An 18,578-nucleotide genomic window follows, 5' to 3' on the forward strand; every position below is an offset into this window, starting at 1 on the left:
TTGACGGAAATGAACAACTTTCCCTGCTTCCAGTGCCTTTCTCTCTTCTCTCTCTTAGTTCTCTCTGTTACTTCAACTAAGTATTGGGTCACTGACACTCCTGGGATCATGTATCTAGAACAACCCCAATCTTCCCATTTTGTCTTCTGCCTACTTTCTGACTGACATGCAATCACTTCATTTTTACCCGTCGTCTAATTGGAAATGGTCTTCTGGTCTTGATTTCTGTATCCAGTAACAGTGTCCTCAGCAAACACTCTCCTCTGTTCTCTTCCTTTCTTGTTATCTGTATAGACAGGCATTTAAAATTATTAATGAGCAAATCAAATGCCACTTTTTAATTATCAAAGGACCTGTACTGGCTGATAAATGAAAGCCACCATCCTCTTTCTTTTCTTTAGCAAGCTCTTAAATCGGGCCTGCTCTGGTTAACTCGCAGTCATTAATATTGCAGATGTTGAAAAAGAAATAGGCCAAAATGTTTTGTGCTGTTTCTTTGTCTTTAAATATTTATGCTAGCCACTGCTTTCCTGGTCGTGGTCCACCGCTGTCTGACTTGGTTGTTTTGGCTGTGTGGAACTCTTTGGTATAACTAATTAACTTAATCTGAGATGGCTCATATTACCCAGCCGTCTGGCCGGGGCTGGGAAGTGAAAAGCCTGGAGAAAAGAAGGGCTGATTATGGTCACTACTGGCAGCGGATGTGCATGTGCATTTTATATTTGGCCAAATTACATCTGCAACAGTTAAAAGTAATGATGTGTATAAATACAACACAAATATGTCTCCTTAATTTGACCTAAAATTAGAGGGCCTCCCTTGATTCAGTCAGTGTAGTGAAAATGAATGGCCTGCAGTATTGTTAAATTCTGATCTAGTCTGACTTATGTGCATTAAATGGCTTGACAGCATAGTATAGGGGGCATCATCTGACATTCTTAATGGATGTACATCAGGATTTATGTAGCAACATGCCTCTGTAACAACGTCTCCCCTGTGTTTTACATTAAACAATCCTGCAAAGTAACACATCACGCCCAGAATCAACTCAATTTATATCAGTTAAAATCTTATTAAGACTTAGATTAAAAAGGTTTGGCTTGGACACTTAATCACTCATAGGATTACTGCTATAAAGTATGCTGTTGATATATTTCTACATCCTGTCACTCTGAACATCATCTGTTCATGAACAGATCTTCATTTAAAATGTTTTTTTTTCAAATACACCTGTCAAATATCAGTATTGGCTGGATCTTGAACACAATCTGCATTGATCTTACACCTTGAATTGCCATTCTTACATTCACCAATGTTATTCCCAGGCAGAATTAATAGAAGTAATAAGATAAGAGAATGAACTGACAGTGACTTAGTATACCTTCAGCATAATGGGGGCGCCTGGTTGAGGAGATACATGTCACACTACTTTGCATATAAAAACATTGTATTATTGTTTTCTGCCCAATGTAATACATGTTATCAAGTTTCTATTAATTCTCTAATTCTCCTCTAATAATGGGAAAACCGAGCTGCCTGAACTTCAACAACATGGCATTGCTCTGCAAGTGAAAATTCAACTTATATAACTGCATCTTATTTATGTTCTTTGAACTGCATGCTGGTTGACAAACAGAAATAAAGGAACTCATGTCTAATACAATCCTAGTGCAATCTGTGGGACATGAAGTAATGCTGCCCTCTGCTGGATGAAAGAGGCACTTAACTATACTGTGTTTACCAGTACCACAAACAATGTAGAAATACAGGTACAGTATGTACTTTTTCTGCGTCATCGCAGTACTTATCACTTACAGGCAACAGGCACAACATGAACACCCATACAAATGTATCCCATACATAGCAGCAACCCTTCAATAAGTATTGCTTATGTGAAGCTCATAATTAGAACTGCTAGGATTGCGTCAGACAGTCGATTGAACTACGTATGATAATTTTTGGTCTGCAGTGTGTTTGTACTCAATTATATAAATGTGTCCACTTTGCTGCTGTTACTTTGGAATTTCCCCATTGTGGGACAAATAAAGGAATATCTATCTATCTATCTATCTATCTATCTATCTATCTATCTATCTATCTATAAAATGGATGTATATACGAATGATGGCCTTAAATTTAGTGCTCAAGTGGATCTTGAGAAATATTTTTTACCAGAAAAGGAACATTGTTTACTTTTTACAAATAGAGTAACATTGGCTACTCTATTTGTATAGAGAAAGAAATAGATTTATGTGTGAGAACAGGCAGCCCATCTCTGCATTGTGAAAGCACATTAAGTAAACGTTTTAGAGTAGTTTATTCTTATATGTATCTATATACATAAACATTTACAATGCACAATATGCAAGAGGTACAATCCATAATAACACTATAGGTATGGCGCATAGGAAACAGGTAGAAAAGCTAAACAGTACTTGATGAACAAATGTGTGCTTTAGAAATAATGTGGTTTGACAGGGTGAAGGATCACATGTAGTACAGCTGCATTTTGAATGGAGCAGATAATGCCTTTAGGTTGGTTACTGAAGAGAAACTATGTATGTCTGATTATGTTAGGAGAGTAGAGAAGAGTGAAACTCCAGTGTCCTCCCTACTGCACAAGTGGCTCAGATGAATCCAACACTGATTTCATAGGTAGTATGACAATGGCTTTTTTTCAGCAGTTTCCATTAAGTCCAGCGGTGTATATACAGCACGGAAAATGCATTAATAAATGTGGCACAATAGTATATTCTTATGTTACTGGACTGTAACTGAACTGTTCAAAATACTAGAAGATTAAAGTATATAAGAGTAGATAAAATCATGTTATCAAGGTCTCTTCTGGAGACCTGACAGTAGTACAGTACTGCGATAACATAAAGACAAACAAAGTACAATTTCATTTCAGGCACATTCATCATCAATTGGGAATTGCACTGCATTCAACTGGAAGAAATTAGTTGGCACTTAAGAACTGTGTGGCAAATGTATCAAAACCTACAGATTAAAGTACAAAGTGTCTTTGAATGTATTCTTCATCATAGAAATGTATTGAGTGGTTGTCATGCTGAGGGTCATTCCATAGCTTTGTAGATTCAACACAAGAGAAACACTCCACAAGAAGCATAATGTACACACACCATGATGATTAAAATGACCTCTTACTCAGAACATCATGTTACACCATTTTTATACAAACAAATCATATAATTCAATATCTGCAGTGTATACTTCACAATATATATTCAGATTACCAAATATCTTGACCAATATTTTCCCTTTTACTAGCTGCAAATACGACTATGGAGCAAAGTTTGTTTTTGACTTTTTTTTACAATCATCACAGAACACAGGCTGTAACTGTCTCATGTATGAAAATGAAGGGTGGTTTAATAATCCAGTGGAACCTCAGGTTAAAAAAAACAAATAAAATACCACAAAGATGGAAATAGTTGACTTGGAGAAGAATCTTTTGTGGGATGGTCCTTGTAAAAAGGTGTAACAGAGGGAATAAAATGCTGTTTTAGATGAAGCATTGAATGTATCCAAGCAACTCCTTAAAGGGACGGGCTCCAGTGAACATGGCTGGATCGGCGTATTTGGAACCTTACAAGTTTTCATACACTCCAACAAGAGGTTTCTGCTTCTCCTTTCCACATAGAAGAACCCCTGTGACTCCCCCACTTTGTGTAAGATCCCCCCCGGTGATTAAATTGTCACATGATATTCCACAACAGATCAGACGTGATGAATCCTTACTGATGGTGTGAGTTCAGATGCAGCAGGTAGCTATGTTGTGCTCCACAGAGGAGTTCTAGCAGTCACGGACAGCAGGGCATGTTCATTGAACTGAGTAGGTGCTATAAAACAGTAGCCTCCTCTATGGCGTTGACCCATCTGAAACACAATAAAAGTAAACATGAGACTGATGGACTTAAAGGGGCACTCCGCTGATTTTACATGACAAAGTCACTTTTCTAGTCCCTGAGGAGGGATATTTATCTGCACATATGCAACTGTTTTGTTCAAACCTCAATTTTGTAATCAGTCCAGTACTCTACTTGAGTTACAATCCACTACTGTCAATTTCCAAAAACACTGGATCCTTCATTTCCCATTATGCAACTAAAAGTATCTTTTTGAGACCCTCCCTGTGTGGGGACTCCTACCCTTTGAGAAAAATGTGTAGTCCCCAGGCCCAAAGAACAAAGCATGCCACAAACAGCCACATAGTCCATATAACAGTGCAATGCCATGCCTGTTGTCCTCTTTCACCGATACTGACTTTAATGCTGTCAGATTAACACTTCTTACCAAAACTCACGATCACTAAGGACAGCAATTATCTATATGGTTCATGTAAGAATGTGAGATAAGTTTCTCCTCCCTGCCACACATACCACACATGCCAATTATCACCCTTTTCATAGCTCCCTGGTGGTCTAGTGGTTAGGATTCGGCGCTCTCACCGCCGCGGCCCGGGTTCGATTCCCGGTCAGGGAACGTGCTTTTCGTACACTCTTCAAATCCAATTCAGAAATAAAAGCCACATCTCTCTATATAAAGAGTTCTCCAGTTCTGACCTGCGAGCAGTGTGCTGATCATCAGCCCTGAACGTGTAGTACAGGGTTTTCTTGTGGTAAAGATGGAACACGTTGCTGCCTTCCTCTCCATCGGGCCTCTCAGTCAGCTTGACGGTGAAGCCCTGCAGAGGTAAACTCTCTGATGCCACTTTATCCTAAAGAAACCAGAGTGAAGACATCAAACACAGGCGTACAAACAACTGTTTTGCTGTCTGTGGCAATATGCAAATAACACGAATTTCATGCTTCAAGAAGAACAAAGCAGATGCATACTAAGAAACAGAGAGAGCACAGAGAATCCCTTCATTAGTCGCAAGTGTTGTTCCCAGGAGGAAAGGTTGAACAGTAAAAGTGTGAGTGTTAAACAGAAAGTATAGAGAAGGGTTGTGAGGAAATAGCTCTGTGACTGAGTGATGAGTGTGTGTGTGTGTGTGTGTGTGTGTGTGTGTGTGTGTGAGAGAGTTTTGGGGCTGGTGTGGGAGACTCTGTGCCCCCTCACCTCACGGGCTGTGAAGGTGTAGAGCACCTTGTCTTTGAGGAGGAACCACAGCCGCTTCCACTTCCTCTTGCTCTTCTTCCGGCGCTGCAGGCTGCCGCTCATGGCGGAGCCCTCCACAGCAAGCACCACCTAATGAATTGCATGACACATTAGATACACATAACTGGAAACTTTTGCAACATAATGTAACCGAGTTTACAATTGACAATAACAATCTGGTTTTAATTGCAGGAGTAGGATTACTTTAAATTCTTGTTGTACTGTCCAATCCCTGAAGGCAGGAAGAAGGCCATGAAAGTAAGATAGAGAACCCTACTAGCAGCTGTCATACACTACACAAGTGTCTACACATAATTCATCATACATGCCACATGTCATACATGTCATTCCAGTCGACAAGCTATCCATAAAACCCTCTAACTCCCTGGTGGTCTAGTGGTTAGGATTCGGCGCTCTCACCGCCGCGGCCCGGGTTCGATTCCCGGTCAGGGAACACTCTTTACTTACTGAAGGGTAGAGGCCGTTTGATTTAAAGCCTCTAACATACAGCATACTGTAGTAATATAGTAGATTACTCTGTACTGGAAATGAACATGTGTTCATTCAAACTAAATATTAAACTCAAATCAGATCAAATGTCACTAGCCTTCATGACCATATTTACAGTGAAAAGCTGAAACAAAATAAGTGTGATTATTTAATGCATTGTGATAAAAATTGGGCCCATAAAATGCCATATTTTGAGCTAAGTGCATGTTGGCAAATGGGAAGCGTAGTCCACCTGGTTGAGAGGGGAGGTGCTCTTCCTGCTCTTCCACAAACTTGGGGGCTGCAGGCTCTGGAAGACAGCAGAGAGGGGACGGCTGGCCCGGTGAGTCCGAGGGCTGGAGTTACCGCATGCCCCCGACACGCTGCCACCTATATACACACACACACATACACGGTTATTACCATATCAAATAGGAAAAAACACACTGTACTCCCACTGTACTCCTCCACCACTGAGATGCTTATACAAGATGAGATTCACCTCTTTTCCTGAGCTCGGCATAGCAGTGGTCACACACTTTGGCCACCCTGTCTTTGAGGTACTTCAGTGGGTATCTGTTCCTGGAACAAGCACGGCACACCACCTGTTCAGGGAGACAGAATGGAAAAAGGATTTACAAACCAGACAGCATCGAGTTTCTGAGTGTCTGACCTCCTGATACCAAAACGGAGAAACAACAAAAAATACTCTAACAGAATGATAGATAAATAAAGAGCGCTACATTAAAAAAAGGTCTGTGTGACAGACAATATAACTGTGTCATTTAATAATTCATGAGATGATGAACCTAGAATAATGAGTTTATTGGATACACAGCAATTTCGTCTTTCTATTTGTTTTAGTACTTCTAGTCCAGGTCAGTAGTCTCTTAAAACTTCACCTGGCATCCAGTACAGTGAAACAAACCTCTAGCAAAGACTGATCACAAAGTAGTTTTTGCAGGTCTGTGTATCTGACCTTGCCACAGGCGTTGCAGTGGTGTCGTCTCAGCGTGAGGCTGAAGTCAGAGGTACAGTTCATGCACATCATCACATGAGACACTGGCACGAGTACAGGAGCAGCTTCACCCAGGGCCATCCACAACTTCTCACGGGCCTGTGGACACATGCAATATATCAGACAAGGTGAGAGTGAGGTTTTATAAGCAGATGTTTCTGTATGTTAGTATGTGGTAAGACATAAGCTGGGGATTACAAAGCACACCTATGTATTGTTATTAAAATAATATAACAGATTCTTTCAGTAATCATTTCAGTGGTAAAATGTATTTGAACTAATTGAACAAGCATTGATTGTTACCTTAATTTTAGTTGATGCGGACATTTATGGACCAGCTCAGATGAAAAAAAGCTTCATCTTTTTTTTTGACTTTTCTTACCTCACTGCAGGGTCCACCAAATGTACAGAGTCCTGCAGCGTGGTCTGCTATGGCTCGGCTCAATGTGTGGAACCAGTCCTCCCTCTCTCCAACTGAACTGAAGACGGAAACAGACAAACATTCACACCTGATATTTCTGAAAGGCTTGAGACTTAAAGTCAGGCAGGAGTCGAACAGGAGAAAAGGAGTCTTGTGCCAGTCATGAACAAAGTCACACTGTTCATAGATGCTCACCTGGCTGAGAGTGTAATAGTGATGTCAGACACCTCAATCCTAATACAGTTCAGCACGTTGTCGAGGACAGGTTTACTCACCTGTGTGTGTGTGAGGGGCAAAAACACATCAGAGGTCAGCCAAAAAACGTTGTGTACAGAGATAAAGTTGGAGATGAGCTGAGATTTCGTAGGAAATGAATGTACCTTCATCCCAGACAGAGATAATGTGTTCTTGAGCCTGTATTTTCCATCCTGTTGAGGGTAGGTGTACAGCATTATATCGTTCATCTGATAAAGAGAAAATAAAGAGGAAATAAGAGGTTAATTAATATGTTAGATTTCGCTTATTTGTTAATTGTGCTTGTCAAAACAATAACAAAGTAGATAAATTAGATTTGGTTGAAAAAATGAGCTTGAATTCTGAGCTTTGAAGAATACAATAACCCCTAATTACCACAAGGTGGTGGTGTTGACTTGAGAGAAAACTGCAGCACACACCTCTTTGTTTATTCTTTCTTTCTTGAAAGCAACTTTCTGGGCTCAACTACTTATGTTTCCTTTCTCAGTATTCACATATGTCCGTGCAACCCCTCAGCACAAAATTCCCATGTATGCAAACAGTAAAATAAGGCATTAAAAGTGTTTATTTGCTTGTCAGACCAAAAGTATTGTGATCCCCGGACACACTGAGAGTCCATTGTGTTATGAGAGGTATTTCATTTTTTCCCAGACAAAAGAGATGACATCATTGGTCACACCTAATGTGTGCTCTAAACATCCGCTGGGGCCGTAAAGGCAGCATCCAGGAATTCTCCACCCTGGTCCGGGCTCCATGCCTCCCCCTCGCCCTCCCAGCCTTCTGAGGCTACACTGAGAACCAGGACTGGGTGGAACCGGCCACCTTCACCACAACAACAACACAAACAGTCGCAGTTACGGGTTCACTGGCTGACTGGCTGGAGACAAAACAGTGCATGATAGCCAAGCCCGAGCCCTGCCTGCGACCTCTGGGCTGCAGCCACCACAGTTCGTGGGCTCCACCCTGCCTGCACTGCTCATTTACTCAAAGATTCCTTCCACAGAAACCCAAGCAAGTGCCAAGTTAGCAGACTTCACACAGACAACTTTCCCAGATGAGACACGACATGTACCTACCTGACCCCCTGGCACCTTCAAGGCTTTTCAGCTCATCCACTAACCCTTCACCTCCTTCACCTGCCTCTTTCACTCTCACTCTCTTCCCTCTGGCAACTTTCTGTACCTCCATCCTCCTTCTAATCCCTGCATTCACTCGTTCACCCCCACTTGTCTTTCTTCTGTGAGCCCAGGCTTGTGACATGGTTGTAGCTTCTCTCTGTTGCTGAGGTGAGTGATGGCTTTCATCTTCACTGTTCTTTGGATTCTCTTTCCTTAAAAGCCCATAAATAACAGCTGACCAACCAATGCCGTCAGCTTCAAGGGAGCGAATGGCTATATAACTCTAATGGCCTACAAGTATCAACCACCGACCCTTTTCAGCTGTCGCTCAGCTGCACTCTTGTTTTGGAAAGAGGAGAATGATGGAATTGAGCAAAAGGAAGATAAACGATAAAACAAATCCACATCTCCACGTTATATTCTATTTGGATCGACTAGTATAAGCCAAAATCATTTACGCCGCTCCCGCAGATGTGTAGCTCAAGCATAATTCACAACATGAGACAGCACTGATTGCACATGGAACAATAGAGTGGGCTTCTCTATTTCACGTTATGTGTTTGTGTAGCGCCACCACCCCTCCTCCACCACCTCCTCCTCCTCCCTGCATTCTACAGGGTGTCTGGCCTTCACTTTGCTGTCAGTCCCCTCCCAATACACAGGAAGCCAGCATCCAGTGACCCACACCAAACATCCTGTAAGGAAGTGGGGCCCTGGAAAACAAGTCCTGAGAGGGGAGGAGAGGAGAAGAGCGGAGAGGGAGGCCCTTTCTCGATTGGGTGTGGTGCCAAGTGGAGGTCTTACAGCCTTGGCCTCGTGCCCCCCCCCAACCTCACCCCTCTCGCAGAACGACCTCCACCCAACATTCCCCTATATTTTCGCAGACCACGCTAGCCTTGTTTTTGCCATTTCTTCAATAACATGGCAGGTGTTTTCAACTGTAGTGCACCATGTCAAATCACTGATGCAGTATGACTAAACTCATGGTACAAATATTGTTCGAACCCACAGAACCTGATTTAAAACTCTAGAAGAGATCCATAAGTTTCCAAAGACACCAAATAAGTTAGGATGATTTTTGGAGAGATTTGTATAAAATTATGCAGCTTGAAGTTCCATGTGTGAAATGATTTAACAACCTATAAGAATTAGTTAGACCTTTTGGGAAATATGCTAATATTCGTTATTGCAGAGAGTTAGATGAGAAAATTGATACCGCTCTCATGTCTATATGCTAAATATGAAGCTAAAGCCAGCTGCCGCTTAGCTTAGCTTGGCATAAAGGCTGGAAATGGGGAAACAGCTAATCTGACTTTCGAAAGGTAAAAAATACACCTACCAACACCTCTGAATGCTAATTAACATCTCTTATCTTGTGTGACTAAGCCACACAAAAAACAGGGTGCCAGAAAAACTACAGACTGCAGGAAGTCACTGAGCCCAGCCAATAAACAGTCTTGCACATAACCACCTCAAAAAATCGCCAATGTAATTTTTACACACATGAATAAGGTGTTAATTAGGGAACTTTAGAGGTGCTGATGGGTGTTTTTAAAACCCTAATCTGACAAAGCCAGGCTTGCTGTTTCCCTCTGCTTCCAGTCTTCATGCTAAGATAAGCTTATGGCATGTTGGCTGTTTTTAACAGATGTGAGAATAGTGTGGATCCACTCATCGAACCCTCAGAGAGAAAGCTAATAAGCATATTTCCCATGATGTAGAACTATGACTTTGAAACTACGTAATGAAAGAATAGCGGGGAAAAACTATTTTAAAAGTTTAAACAATAATAATGTCTAATAATGTGTCTGAAAGTTAGAGCGATATGGAGAAAAGAAACATTACCAGAAACAGGTGTCGGGGCTGCCTGCTTTTCTTTGAGACCTTCATGAGTGTGCCCTCTTTGACAAACATCTGCCAAAAGAAACAACACACACAGAGAAAAGCATAAGAAAGGCATGGTAGGCCGTCAAATTGCTGCTTACATCAATTATGTTTCAGACGATCAAATACTTTTCTTCAGACGTCATTACAAAACAAAGTGTTGTGAAACAGTACTGGCCAGAAGCGGCCACTTGGTGCTCACCCTTCCAGGCTTCAGGAGGTCCCTCTTTCCCTTCACACTGTACTCTATGTGGACCAGACGCAGCAAGTTCTCCTGGGGGAGAGCAGAGAGAGCATAGAGATGGAGGGAGATTATCCAGTGATGGACGGAAGAGGAGACAGAGAATGAAACTGTCACTGTTTGTTCGTGAATGAAAGGGAGGATGGCGAAAAGGGATGTGATACTGAAAACTGAATGGGGGGGCAGAGATAGAGGGAGCCTGTGTTTCCACTGTCTGTCAGCCTGTGTGTGTGTGTGTGTGTGTGTGTGTGTGTGTGTGTGTGTGTGTGTGTGTGTGTGTGTGTCAGTGCATGTCCGTAAAAAGGAAAAAAGTGTGATAAACAGAGGAGGCAAGCCAGAGTGAGGCACAGGGGATCTGGACAGTGAGAGGCGAGAAAGACAGTGGGGGGGAGGGGGGAATTATCTCTCTGAACTGCCCATGTCTGAGGGGGAGCGTAAGTCATGTCCACCCTCACACTGGTCCCTCTGTAATGATACACCTGGGACTCTCTGATGACATCATCTTTCCTCGCCCCTTGCGTTAATCAACAAGCTGCGGAGGCCGACGCCAAAGAGGGATAGACCTCTCCTTCACTCCAGTATTTCATTTAGACGAAGGATTCATAGACAGGAAAACCTCCGCTGTCTAACTTCTCCACGCTTCATCTCCATCCGAAAATTGCTCTTTCATTGCCAGGCGGAATATAAAGAGGAGTCTCAATAACGGCACGCTGGGCTGTGAATGTGTCAAACTCAACAGGAGCTAAACAGTGTGAATGTTATAAACACATGGAGAGTATCCAGAGTAAACTCACCCCCTGTTTCAGATTGTCATTGGCCTGGTCCGCCACCTCGGACACGATCACCAAGGCAGCTGCAACACAAACACAGAGAGAAAGAGAGATTTATGCACGACTGAATTCAATAAAGACACACTCAGTGACTGTGATCCTACAACTATAGCCTGATACATGTCGAGCAGCTGCACCGTGTGTGTGACAGTATGTCTTTGACTACTGAAAAATCAACACTATTATGGCTCTAGTCAGAGCTCCATGCTGCAGGTTTACCTTGTGTGTCCTCATATTCTTTAGAATCAGGAGAGAGGTTGTTCAGGTAATCTGCAGGTGACACAGAGAGAAAAGAATAGTGAAAACATGAGGCCCTCAAACTGATTATTTAAATACAGTTTAACGGCTGCTAAAAAAATTGGTGACAATTTTTAAACTGTTTGCAAAGTGCCGTTTGTTCAGTGCATGAGGCAAATGACATAATCCTAATATGTCTTTTCTAGCATTTGTGAATTTAAAATGTGACTTTTAAAAGAAGAAATAACATTACATTTGAAAACTTCAAAAAATGAATGAGGAATAAAGCACATCATTGCTCACTTCAACTCAACTGTAGCTAACACTGGCAACTGTTATTAGATTACTATGTATGTACGTGTGTTTGGCGTTACCTGTGAGTAGCATCCGATATTGAAGTACTCTCACTATAACCTGCAGCAGCTGGTGCTTCAGTGGGACTTCAGCTTCTTCTGGGCTTTTTGTCTGCATGCACACACACACACACACACACACACACACACACACACACACACACACGCACACACACACACACAGATTTTTAAAAGAGGTAAATATACAGATATCAAAACAATACATAGGTCAAAAAATGTTTGATAGAGAAAAGGGGCTTTAAACTTGAATTGTTAAACTGTATACACCACTGACACTTGATAATTTCGGCTGAATAAAATTATAATCAAATTCAAATCTTCCTCAGTGTGATATCCCACCAAAGGACCCCTGGGTGTCCATAAACTGCACCCACAAAACCACAGACCTATGTCTTCAAAGCAAAGATAGCCTCTTTAACACGATGCTACAAGTCAAGGTCACAAGTGACAAAGGGAACGCTCTTGGACTGGCTGACCTTCACACACCTTTCCAGCACACAAAAAACCCGAACAACTCCCATTCTTCTTCTCAGAGCAGTCATTTGCAGGTGAAAGGGGACAGAAATTGGCGCAATCAAAGAGAGCTTTAGAAAATCAATCACAATCTAATTGTCTGTGACAGGTATTTATGCCCTGAGCGGTAGAGAAGCAACGGGGGACTGGGCACACACACACACACACACACACACACACACACACACACACACACACACACACACACACACACACACACACACAGTCTTCTCTAATCCAATGAAGTCCTGTCCAACATTAGAGAGGCACAGATAGCGCCCTGCGGGAAACAGCATCTTCATCTTATTTACACTGCACACACATACATAGATGAGAGCACACAAGAACCCACACGGGCACACGCTTAACTCATCTCAAACGCACTCACAAACACATGCGATATATTATTGATGCAACCCTCCACACACAAGCAGATACAAACACACACACAAGACCTTGGGCTGGTGATGAGATAACACTGATGAGGTCTGTAAAGGGGAGGGACGGGATGCGAGTTAAACACACCACTCTTTGTCTTCATTATCACAATCTGGAGTGCAGGAGTCAAAAAGTAAAACACATAGCTGATACCCCTTCTAATGAGCCCTTCACGACTACTCGCTTTCTCTTTTTGTTTCTATCTCGCTTTCTTTTTCTTCTACTCAGCTTCACTTCTCAGCAACAACCTCTGTTTGAGTTTCTCTCACTTTTCTGTAACCCCCCCCTTTCCTCCTGATCGCTGCATGATGCATCGAGTACAATAATAACCAGCTTTCCATTATAAAACCCGCTTGGCTTCAGAACATCCGCTCTCCTCAAGTGTGGCTCGCAAATTGTCATCCAATTGACACTTGTTCGGAAGAAGTGGCTTTCCAGAGATGTTAATTAGCGTGTGGTTTGTTTGGGTGAGCGAGCCAAATGGAGGAGGAGAGAAGAGGGAAAGGGTGTGATGCGTCGTGCTGGGAGATAAACACACACGCACGGACACACAAACCCACCTTTCAGACTCTGGCATGGCCAGCTGATTTGCTGCCTGCACACACACAACTGATCTAATTGGGGAGTTGTAAAGGAGGCTGCTTCTCTAATTAGCTTCTGTCTGCCTCATTGCCCAGCTGCCTTTACAAGGAATTCACTCCATCGCGCTCTCCCTCTATCGCTCTCTGTCCACCTGCTGCACAGCCTCCTCCTCTCCTCCTGGGCTTCTTGCACAAGAGGAAACACACAGGCTTTACACAAACACAAGCTATGACATGAATATAAATCCAAGCTGGAGGGCTTTGGAAAGAGATTTCAGAAAAAAATGGTTTAACAAGATCCACACAATTTGTGTATGGACATGCCCCTGCAAAACAATCAGACACAAATACACAGAGGCGCAGAAACTCTCACAAAAAAGAGGACACACACACACACACACACACACACACACACACACACACACACACACACTGTGACTGTGTTGGGCCAATGTTTATAGATGATGTGGTAAACAAGCAACTGGCTGTGGAGAGGAGGCTTTAATCCTGTAAGGGTCTAGCTCTGATCTGATCAGGGTCTGTGGCTACTTCATCACTGTCATCACCACATCCACAATGAAATTACTACCACTTATACGGCTAGACTTTGGCTTGTAGCAATAAAGGCAGAGGGGCAGGAGGGTGAAGAAGAAAGAGGGATATTGAGGGAGGTAAGGGTTTATGTCTTGAAACAGAGAAAGCGAAAATTGCAGCTATTGACGAACAGTTTTAAATTTGCAAAAATAGCTGCGAGCAGGAAATGAGAACATTTACATCAGCATTTCCACTACTGTGAAGTATAATGACTTGTGAAGTGTCACACAGTCGGCAGATAAATGACTGTCACAGTAGTAGGAGTAGTGTATCCTGTGACCTGCACGATCCTCCTTGCTCTCCCTCGGCCCTCCTTCTCCCTCATTACAGTGGGGTCACACACACCCTGCAATTCCCATGGCAGTGCTCTGATTCAAAGCAGCATCCATCACACACACACATACACACACAATTCCTGGTTGTGGGAGGTTGGGGAGGACAGACCCCATATTACAGGTTTATATTTGAAACATAAATACAATATGCAGTGTGTATATACCGTGGGAAGTATGAATCTGCCTGTGAGTGGACTGAGAAAAAGTGATTGAATATGCCTCTGGGTGTTAATTTAAGAGGTGTGAGATGAATCAGCATTTATATGGACACAAGAGAGGAGTAGCCGATTCTTTATTGTTTACTGACCTCTGACCTTTAGAGAAAAAAATACACTTGTGTCCTTAGATCAGATGATATTACATTTATCTTTCTTTGCAAATCAATCGTTTTATGGTGACTCCAGATAGCAATTAGTGCTTTATGGTGTGAGAAAAGGGACCAATATCAACTTTATGAAGCTGAAATGAAGTGGCAAATTATTGACTTTGATCAAGGTTATAGGCTAGGGCTAGCATATTGACATAGACCAAGTGTGAGAACATGCAGTAACATACTAAAGGTCAGTATTTCCTAAAGTGACGGTTTAGAGTCTATCTCTCACCTGCACTCTCTTCTATTTACATTAACTTCACTTAAGTCTGGCAGAGCCAAAGTTTTTCGGTAAGGGGCAGCTGTTGCTGAATATTCATGAGCACAGACAGTTGGTGCCTTGTCCTTCCGCTTTTCTTATCAAACTAGAAACGCCTGGAACCATTGTGCCAGCCACTCACAGTGAATCAGAGTACAGGGTGGAACTAGTAATGCGTACATTTGAGAAGAAAGGTAGTGAGTTGAATAGGTAACTTTGTAAAACCCAAACTTTAACATAAACAGAAGCCTGAGAAAGGCCTTTTTACTAATCTGTCTTACACAAATTGAAGCATTCAATTGTACATAAACTCTTTCTAATTACCAAACAAGGACTAAATAAGAGGTAATACATTTAATTTAGTCTATTAATTTATTCAGGATGACCTGTGTGCCGCTGCACACTGTAAATTGAGAATCAATTTTATAGACCGGGACACAGCTACACCGAAATGACAGATCTGTCTCTGTGGTCTTATCTATAGGTTCACTTTATATCCTGTCTTTCAGTTAAAAGTCTTTCAGTTGTATTGTTACCAGCAGGGACTATACCGACTCCTATTCAACATAATATGTTGATTAAGTGGCCCAGGCACACAATCTGTGCTTTTGCTGAATTTTGATCGCGTCACCCAGCGTCTTCCCTGCTCTCCAGGGAGGATCAACGATGAGGAGATCCACGCTGGACAAAGAATGAGTATTTGGTGTTGAGTGCTGGATATAAAATATGCGAGCATGACAGTGGAAAGGTCAGTCCCATGGAGAAGGGCGGGATAGAGAGGGTTTAGAAAGGCCATTATCTCCCCGTGGAAGCTGGGTGACAAAATCTAAGTTGAGAGCCGCTGAGTGGGCGCCAGGGGAAATACCAGGTTCGATCTCTGCTCCCTGGAAACACCCACAAGGCTTCGCTTTCACTCCACAAACATGGAAACTGAACTTAAGATTTGAATCTGTGACTGTCAAAATATTTCTACCATTTATGCTTTGAAGAGGATCTTTTGCTATTAAGCAGTGCTCCAAAGCCACATGCAGTATTCTCAGTTAAACAATAAAGACATGGGAAAAAAGTGGGAATAAAAGGAGGAGAAGAGACATACTCAAGAGCCTTTATCTGCTCAGGTTCTAGTCTGTCTGTTCAGTAGTTTACCTCAAATTTCTTGACGATGCTGGCGAAAGCCAAGTTGTTCCTGCAGCTCTCCTCCAGCAAGGACATGCTACGATCATACTCTGAGATATAGGTGTCAAATACCCCAAAGTCCTCCCGACGTGACAGGATCACATCTACTACCCTTTGGCTCTCCTCCCTGCACAGAAAGGAAAATCAGAGATTACGTGCATGGCACATCTGGATCTTAAGTTATCAGAGAAACAAGCTCAGCTAATGTTAGCAACAGCTCAGCTGGCAGGCCCTCTGGGACGTCCTTTGTCTGCTGAACAGTGTTGGAAAAACACTGAATTTTAAGATGCTGACTGCAATGATGTTGGTAAAGACAATGATTCCCAGAAATTACATATTTTAGTTTAAGAATAAGAAAAGTACACCACCAGGTTAAGATGGATTTTTTAAAGGACAGAAAAGTTCATGTTAAATATAATAATGTTAAAACCTCACAAAAAAACACTTAATGGTTGAATGACCTCTCAAATTATTATATGCATTTTAAAGCAGGGTTGGGATAGTGTAGAGTAATTATTGTGACCTCAGAGTAAAATGCATTACGACCACACTCTTTACTCTTTACATCCATTCTGCATTAGTCTGCTTCAACTGTGTGTGTATTGTGCTACATTTGTGAAATACACTATATGAAAACTGTAGTCTACAACAACAGACCAGAGCATAAGCAACGGTAATATCCATGGTGTTTCTTACCACTGACTGATGCGGTCCTCCAGCTCGGTAAGGATGCTACTGTGGAGGGTGTAGACCTGGGGGAGCATTCCCAATATCTCCCCTAACCTCTGCTCCTCCAACACAGGCTCACCTCCCTCACCCTCCGCCTCTTTCACTGCTGACCTAAACTCCTGCATGAAAGAGAGGAAAACACGATTTGTAAGGAGAAGACAAAAGTGTGGGGCAGAAAAACAGCATAAAAGGGAGAGGAATGGAGGAAATGGTAGTTAGGGTAAAAGGAGGAAGGGAGGGAGAGCAGGAGAAATGAAAAGGCACTGAGGAATGAGGAATGAAGAAGGGGGAGAAAATGGAAGGAAGGAAGGTCAGATGCTCCTAAACATCCTTCCTGCCACCCTCCCTTCAAATCACCTCAGTGCCTTCCCGCCACTTTGGGTTCTGTCCAGGCATTCAGGAAAGGCGGCGCTGCTAGCACAAGAGTTACACACCAGGTGTTGTTGCATAATGACCTTGGTGCTCAATGACACAATGCTGTTTTGTACATAGTCCCCACTTTTCATTTCTCTGTAGACAAGAACCTAAAAACTCACTGATATACAATGAATTCAGGTCCATTGAAGTACATTCAGCACACATAAAACATAAGCAACAGGCATTAATAGCTGCGGTGTCAGTGACTAAGAGGACTAATATAAGGAGTTATGGCATATGGGAGTGAAAAAGCAGGGGAGAGGTGATTCATCTACTCAGCAAATGAAGACAAAAAACTAGATGAAAGTAGGGGAATCGTTAGGAGGTGTCAACATGCTTAAAAAAATCTCACTCTCCTCTGTGGGCAAAGCTGTCTGGCAAACATCATATATAAAGCCTCTGTGTGTCTGTAAGGGATAAGTGTCCGGAGCCCATCTATTCCAGTTCTAAGTAAAGCACAGACATAAAACAAACAGAGTTGTCCCAGTCGGCCGCGAGATAATGTAGTGACACTGGGTGCTTCAGAACATGCCGTTCATCATGCACAATCGATCGCGTATGAGTTAACATTCATCACGCCTGCCGGGGAGAAGAACAGCTACTTTAACGGCTCTGGTTGACTCGGTCTCCCAGGTTACACACAAACACACGCACACTCAGATCCATGAATGTAAGGAGCTTTACTCTCCATTTCACCGGCCCACTCACCACCTTATCCCTATTTTCCTCACGTAAGGCAGGTCAAGAAGCAACGTTAAGCAGTTGGTTGAGCAACCAGTCATGCTCGGTCATAACTCAGCACGGAGAATCTGTTCAGATGTCACAGGTTACCACCAGCAAGAAAAAGTAATAACTCTGAGCTTCATATGTTGAAGCTGTTATAGGGAAAGTCTTTTAGAAGAAGAGCAGGGCCTCCCTTCCTATGTGGAGACAGGGTCTGGAAATTCTTTGTATTCTTGTTATTACTTATCAAACAATGGAACAATAGCTCATGTGTGCCTCTCACTTAACGCTGCTTTCGTTTTTTTCCCCCCCAAACTGTTTGTTTGTGCACGTTGTGCCACTGGAGTGTTTGCCAGCTGAATTACTCAGTTTCATGCTAATTATGACAGTCATCTGCATCAAAGTAACTAATATCTTGACACATCATAGTTTGAAGTTCAAAGAATAATAAG

General features: G+C 42.5%; 1 protein-coding gene and 2 non-coding genes across 4 annotated transcripts in view; 2 read left to right on the forward strand and 1 right to left on the reverse strand.

The window, feature by feature from the left end:
* Positions 1-2,298: 2,298 nt before the first annotated feature.
* Positions 2,299-18,578, reverse strand: part of fgd5a (FYVE, RhoGEF and PH domain containing 5a) — a 30,290-nt gene continuing 14,010 nt past the window's right edge. Inside the window, exons 6-21 of one of the 2 annotated variants that reach the window (XM_051414452.1) lie at positions 16,954-17,105; positions 16,228-16,384; positions 11,992-12,082; positions 11,600-11,650; positions 11,345-11,403; positions 10,512-10,583; positions 10,271-10,339; positions 7,433-7,516; positions 7,248-7,327; positions 7,014-7,110; positions 6,593-6,730; positions 6,116-6,218; positions 5,867-6,003; positions 5,113-5,214; positions 4,587-4,741; positions 2,299-3,900 (exon numbers count right to left, since the gene is read on the reverse strand). In XM_051414452.1, the coding sequence (XP_051270412.1) occupies positions 3,864-3,900; positions 4,587-4,741; positions 5,113-5,214; positions 5,867-6,003; positions 6,116-6,218; positions 6,593-6,730; positions 7,014-7,110; positions 7,248-7,327; positions 7,433-7,516; positions 10,271-10,339; positions 10,512-10,583; positions 11,345-11,403; positions 11,600-11,650; positions 11,992-12,082; positions 16,228-16,384; positions 16,954-17,105 (1,584 nt within the window). In that variant the 3' untranslated portion in view covers positions 2,299-3,863. Of the gene's footprint in view, positions 3,901-4,586; positions 4,742-5,085; positions 5,215-5,866; positions 6,004-6,115; positions 6,219-6,592; positions 6,731-7,013; positions 7,111-7,247; positions 7,328-7,432; positions 7,517-10,270; positions 10,340-10,511; positions 10,584-11,344; positions 11,404-11,599; positions 11,651-11,991; positions 12,083-16,227; positions 16,385-16,953; positions 17,106-18,578 lie in introns of both variants that reach the window. The other variant, XM_051414451.1, reaches the window with a different exon arrangement.
* On the forward strand, positions 4,435-4,506 carry trnae-cuc (transfer RNA glutamic acid (anticodon CUC)). The gene has a single exon. It is a non-coding gene; the product is annotated as a tRNA-Glu (tRNA).
* On the forward strand, positions 5,507-5,578 carry trnae-cuc (transfer RNA glutamic acid (anticodon CUC)). Its single transcript has one exon. It is a non-coding gene; the product is annotated as a tRNA-Glu (tRNA).

Source organism: Dicentrarchus labrax, unplaced genomic scaffold (assembly GCF_905237075.1).
Source record: "Dicentrarchus labrax unplaced genomic scaffold, dlabrax2021, whole genome shotgun sequence".
NCBI lineage: Eukaryota > Metazoa > Chordata > Actinopteri > Moronidae > Dicentrarchus > Dicentrarchus labrax.